Here is a 6,000-nt window from a genome sequence, read left to right on the forward strand (position 1 = left end):
TTTCATGAAAATATTTTTTTCAAGGAGACCTCATATCCAAGTTATATCCTTCTATGATCTTTTGCCCAAGGATTACTATCATTCCTTAATCACTTCAGAGACGCTTCATCCTAAGCCTTTTGTTTTGCCATTAAACAAACTGCTACAAACTGTAAAAAAAATTGTAAATGGAAACTGCTCCATTTACCACCTAGTGGACTTCAGACCTATCTCCCAGCAGGTAATGATTATATTTCATCATTCAAAAGATCTTTGGTAGATCTGTAACTCTTACATATTAATTCATATATGGCCACTTGCAGAATTTCATTTACAGACTATTAAATTATTAAGTTCAGTATCTATTTTCTGATATTCTAGCAAAAGATTATATACTAATATATTTCCTAGTTTCTTAGTTTCCATATTATTAGTTTTATTTATCGCCTCTATAATTTAATAGATATCTAGGATTATACATTAATGTGAAGACATTTTGTTCTATAAAAATGTATGAAAGAATAAATTATCTAGGGTACCTCTTGTATCACCTCTTCCATCATAATCTTTTGCTTTTCTGCAAAGGGCAAGAACAAAAATCATTTATTCCATGTATAGCCGAAAACCCGCAAAAGAAGTTAAAAGAGAACTATTAAAGATGGGAGTAAATTACTACATTTTAGAAGATTCTTGGTGCCTGAGACGAACTAAGTAAGTATTCAATAATAAAACTGTAATTGCTTCCCTCAAATGTTCAACAAGCAGAATGCTGCTCTCTAACACATAATAGGAAAGTTTTGAGATTTATTTATTTATTTATTTATTTTTATTTGTCAAACTTGTATAAGATAATAGATATAAGTATAAACATGATTATGAATACAAGTTAAGGATATGAATAAATGGGGACAGTAGGACAGGGACGATAGGCATGTTTGTTCGCTTATGCATGCTCCTCTTAGGAATGGGGTGGGATCAGTGGTGGGATTCAAATTTTTTTACTACCAGTTCTGTGGGCATAGCTAGGTGGTCATTTGACTGGGTGGGCGTGGCTAGGTGGTTTTGTGACTGGGTGGGTATGGCCAACTCAACATCATTCACATCAAAGGGCTCGCCTCACCCAGCCCCTCACTTTGCCCAGCCACTCACCTCATCTCCAAAATTTTTATGCAAAATGGAATTGCTTGAGAAACTATGATTCCAAGTCACTTGAGTTTAAATCTGATATAAATTAACCTAATCTACCTCCATGAGTCTACAAATCTTTCTTTAGTTATACCAACCGTATCTCGTTACTAGAAACTATTAAAACTATACAGATAGTCCTCAATTTACAACCACAATTAGGATCAGAACTTCTGTTGCTAAGTGAGGCAGTCAAAAAATAACCCAATTTGATGACCTATTTTGTCACAGTTGTTAAGCAAACTGCCATGGTTGTTAAGTGAATCCAGTTTCCTACACTAACTTTGCTTGTTGGAAGCCAGATGAAGAGGTTGCAAATGGCAATAATTTGACCCAGGACACTGCAACCATCATAAATACATGCTGGTTGCTAAGTGCCTGAATTTTGAGCACAGGATTCTGCAATGGTCATAAATGCGAAGACCAATCTTAAATCACTTTTTTCAGCACCACTATAACTTTGAATAGTTGCTAAACAAATGGTTGTAAGTCAAGGACGATCAGTATTTACATAAAGTGCTGGAGCAATCCCATTCCCAGCCATTCCACAAGCATATTTTCTGACTCATGTACCTTTTACGTCATAGATATAAAACCTGTAAAATAGTCTTTGTCTTCCGCTGAAGATAACTTTTGCACCTGCTTGTTTATAGTTACTTAACACAAAAGAGATTTTTATTTTCATATATTTTGTAGCTATGGGAGCACCTTGGATATAAAGTCAATTTTTATAACCCCCACCTGTCCAATGAGCACATTAATTAACAAAATTAATAAGAGTTTATTAATAAATATAGTGGATTTTAACAACTATTTCCAGTGATAAAATAGCTCGATTAAGAAATAAATGCTATGAATTGCAAACACTCTACATACAGAGCACATTATATACATTTAGCATTTTCACATTGGCTGTATTTTCCAAAGATATAATGCCAATTATAAAGATTCTGTTCACTGAGCAACTTCATTTCAGAAATGATTCCATACCACAGATTCACCTCTTACAATTGAACTTACAATTGACCAAAACATAAAGATTATTACAAATTTTGCATGTTGTGTTTTTGATTTGCTAAATTACTGCCTAAAATAATGATAAACAAGGTAGAGTTCAGCTAATTATTCTAAAAAAAACATGATAAATGTACTTTTATGCCCCTTCATTTTTTCCCCTGCTTTTGAAATATTAAGTTTAGCAACAATACAAAAGAAAAACTTTTGTAATATCATTTCTTGGTTTTTCTCTTCATTTTCTTATCTCAATTTTCTCTGTATAGTTTTACTTCTTTTCTTGTTAAAATAAAATAGTTTTACTTTGAAAAAGACATTGCCTTCCTCAAAACTAAATATCCATCAATTATCTGGAAGAAAACTCTATCACCATAAAATGTCCTGTCTGGGACAGAAGAAGGAGCAGTCTGAGCCTAGATATCTTTGGTTCCAAACCAAAAAAATCCAATTACATTTGGACAGGAAATTCAAAACAAGAAAGGCTATTGGTACATGGCCCGTATCTTGCAGGAAAAGACAAGGTTAGGGATGCTTTGAATCCACTGTATGGGACCAGATAGCTTTTTTGTTTTGCTTCTTTGTTTGATGAGTGGTTCTGATAAAGAAATTTGCTTCCACCCCCCCCCATCCCCCGCCTTTTCCCCAAGAACTCCGCAGATACTATGATTGTCTTGGGCTGAAAAGTACAACATGGGAAGTTACCAATTTATACATTTGTATTCTGTGATTGGGTGGTAGTGGAAAAGCCTCTCGTCCCAAACAAGCGCGGGACTGCAGCCTCAAGGCAAAACAGGGTGGTGTGCGTGTAGAAAAGCCTCATGTCCCAAAACAGCGCTGGGGGGCCTACATACATGGGCACTGACTAAAAGGGAGTGAATTCAGCCCATTCTTCTAACCACTGAGATGTGAAGCCTGAGGTGGCTTTATTGACCTGCATTAAAACAATACAGAATTCTTTCATTGCAAGATATGTGTCTTTGTTACTCATAATATTTATAAATATTTTTAGGCCTGGTTGCAGTATGCCAGAAATTTGGGACATAGAAGATCTTACCAATGCTGGGAAAATTCCTTTATGCAATCTCATGTGCAAAGATTCCAGGCCATACTTCAGGACAGTGTTCAACAATAATATATTCAAAATATTGGAAGTTACCAGAGAATGATTCTTCAGTACTGTATCATTTTTGGCAGTATGTTTTAAACCAGCATTTTAAAAAATTTCTGCTTGAATTCTATTAAAAAATAAAAAGAATTGATGTTAATTACAGGTATTGTTAGATTTGACTTGCATTCCGGAGAATTCAACACATAAGTTTTTTTTTTCATTTGAAGCAATTGAAGCTGTGTACCCATGTCACTGGATGAAATCCTTAGGAGTCCAACTGTATTTATTGAGAAGTAATGTCCAAAAAAGATGAAAATAGTTTTAGTTTGGATCTGCAGAAGTTCTAAGATTCTAAATGGAATACCACTCTTTAAAATGTGAACAGTTAAAGTATACTTTAGCACAAATTTGTCTCTTTCTGGGACAGTTATTTAAAATTTGCTATGTAAGTGTTTATTGCATTTCAATGCTTCTTAATAAATAGTGATCCTAAGAAAGAGAGCAAAAATATTTGTAGAAAATAATGCCAAAATCAGTGAAATTGTGCAGGCAATGATTCCTAGCAATAGTGTTGCAATTTTAAATCCTGAACAAATAAGAATTGACAAAACCTAAAACATTTTCTCACATATAGTCATCATTATATTGCTAATTCAATTTTCTTTTCCTGCTTCTCCTTTCCAAATAAGCATAGTTTTATGAAAAAAAGATGGTTTCCATGACCCTATATTACATAAATTGCTGTTTACTTTATTAAAACTGAAAAAGTTCACTTAACCTGTTTATTTGTTCTGCTTTAAAATTCTGGGTATCTTAAAATTTACATTGAGCCAAATGATGCAAAACAAGACAGAATGCTTCTAAATTCTTGTTTATCAAAGCTGAGAAAGCATTATACTGTATGTGATTAATCTTTACTATTCCTTTCTTTTTTTCTTTATTTTCTTTTTCTTTCTTTTTCTTTTTTGGTAAAATATTATATCCAAACCAGAATTCCTGGTTGGTTGTTTTTTAACAAGCCAAACTTAGAATCCAACATTTATTCTTGGCTTGCTTATTGTCTTGAATCCAATTCCAAGCAATTCTTTTTTGAATAGGTTTTTAAACACTTTCACTGGTAGCAGAAATAGCTAAGAAGTAAACCACCCCAATATATATAGAAAGAGTATATACACTTTTTTAGTAGTTACTAAAATAGGACTGCTGAAATTCATGTAAATTTTTCTGAATTTTTCTACTGTTAACATGCTATGATAAAATAAAGTTGTTGCATGTGTTAATCTTTTAAAAACAGAAATTTTCCAGGAAAATTGTACTATTTTGCCTTAATGTAATAAAGGATCATCATCAGTCCTTGTAGAAAGTTTAACGTAATAGGAAATAACATTTATTCTCTAAGAAATAAATTGTAACCACTTGGGAAAATGCAGTGTAAAACAATTATGCTTTTGTGTTATTCCATTATATACCTTAGAGTTACTTTATGCAACATAAATTCCAATACTGCAGCAAATGTTAAAACCGCATTCTCAGGCTCATTTTTATAAAAAACCTTTTAAAACTTCAAAAATATTGTAGTCATTTCTGATTAACTGTAGAGATGATGAATAGCTCCAAAGCTTGGTTGCAGGTTTTTTTGTTTGGTACTATAGACCATGATTGTATACATTCTGTGTATGTTTAAAATTGTTGAAAAATCTTACAAATTGTTTAACTGAGAATGTTAATGTAGTTTTTTTTTCTCCTGACAAAGTGCAAAAGGGTAAATTTAAAATGTAAAATGTATTTCCTATTGAGGATTGAATCGTAAACTAAAATTCATTCAAAAGGCAGGAAATTTGAGTCATCATTTTGTACTTAAATTATACTGTAGAATAGAAAATACTGTATTTTTATGGATTTTATGCCAATTGTTGATGTTCACTTTCAAATAAAAGTTTTGTTCATAATTGTGTTTACGTAAAAAGCATTTCACAAATAGCAAGTATATTGCTATTATATTATTTTCCAGAAAATCATTGAAAAACAAGTTATAGATAAAATAGTTTAATCTGAAGTTGCTCACTAAAATTTATTGTACTTACATATTAGAGAAAAGGTGAAAATTCTGGTAACTATATACAGTTGGCATTGCTGATTTATGAATCATATTTAATTATTCCATTGGAAGCAATTACAACAAATATGGCTATTCTTTTAGAAAATAAACATTTTGAAGAAGCTTGATGGATTTTCTATTTTGAGAATTTGCTAAAAAGTTAACTGTGTAGGAATATACATTCTAGAAGAAAAGACGGCTAATTTGATAAAACAATAATCTTAAATGTAAATTGAATCACCTTGCAAGAACAATTGTAGAATGTTTTAATAAGATTATGACTGTAACTCAGTGCTCTATCTTACTAATGTAAAAGATAAAACTATACTCATTGTACCTGAGGCAGTAAAAGAAAATATTACAGATTCTTACTGTTTTAAATTCCTATCAATGGAGTTACTTCACTGTGCTTATGTCAGCAGTTAAGCATACAAAAGAATAAGTAAACAGAGAACTGAAGACCTAAACTAATTCAGTTCATTTCTGCTATCAATGTGACAAATGCTTCCATTGGCTAAAATGTCCACAAAAGTTTTTCTTTGAAGTAAATTAACTAAACCAACTACTAAGAAACATGGATATAGTTCTCTAAAACATTGGGAAGACTCCCCCCACT

At 32.0% G+C, this 6,000-nt stretch overlaps 1 protein-coding gene across 6 annotated transcripts in view; it reads left to right on the top strand.

Moving 5' to 3' along the window:
* The window catches only part of DPY19L1 (dpy-19 like C-mannosyltransferase 1), a 142,854-nt gene extending 137,619 nt beyond the window's left edge, over positions 1-5,235 (top strand). For 5 of the 6 annotated variants that reach the window (XM_058183354.1, XM_058183356.1, XM_058183353.1 and 2 more), the window contains 2 exons: positions 565-690; positions 3,188-5,235. In XM_058183354.1, coding sequence (XP_058039337.1) covers positions 565-690; positions 3,188-3,344 — 283 coding nt within the window. In that variant the 3' untranslated portion in view covers positions 3,345-5,235. Of the gene's footprint in view, positions 1-564; positions 691-3,187 lie in introns of those variants that run through there. The other variant, XR_009155115.1, reaches the window with a different exon arrangement.
* The last annotated feature ends 765 nt before the right edge of the window (positions 5,236-6,000 follow it).

The sequence above is a fragment of the Ahaetulla prasina genome, chromosome 4 (genome assembly GCF_028640845.1).
Source record: "Ahaetulla prasina isolate Xishuangbanna chromosome 4, ASM2864084v1, whole genome shotgun sequence".
In the NCBI taxonomy this organism is placed as follows: domain Eukaryota; kingdom Metazoa; phylum Chordata; class Lepidosauria; order Squamata; family Colubridae; genus Ahaetulla; species Ahaetulla prasina.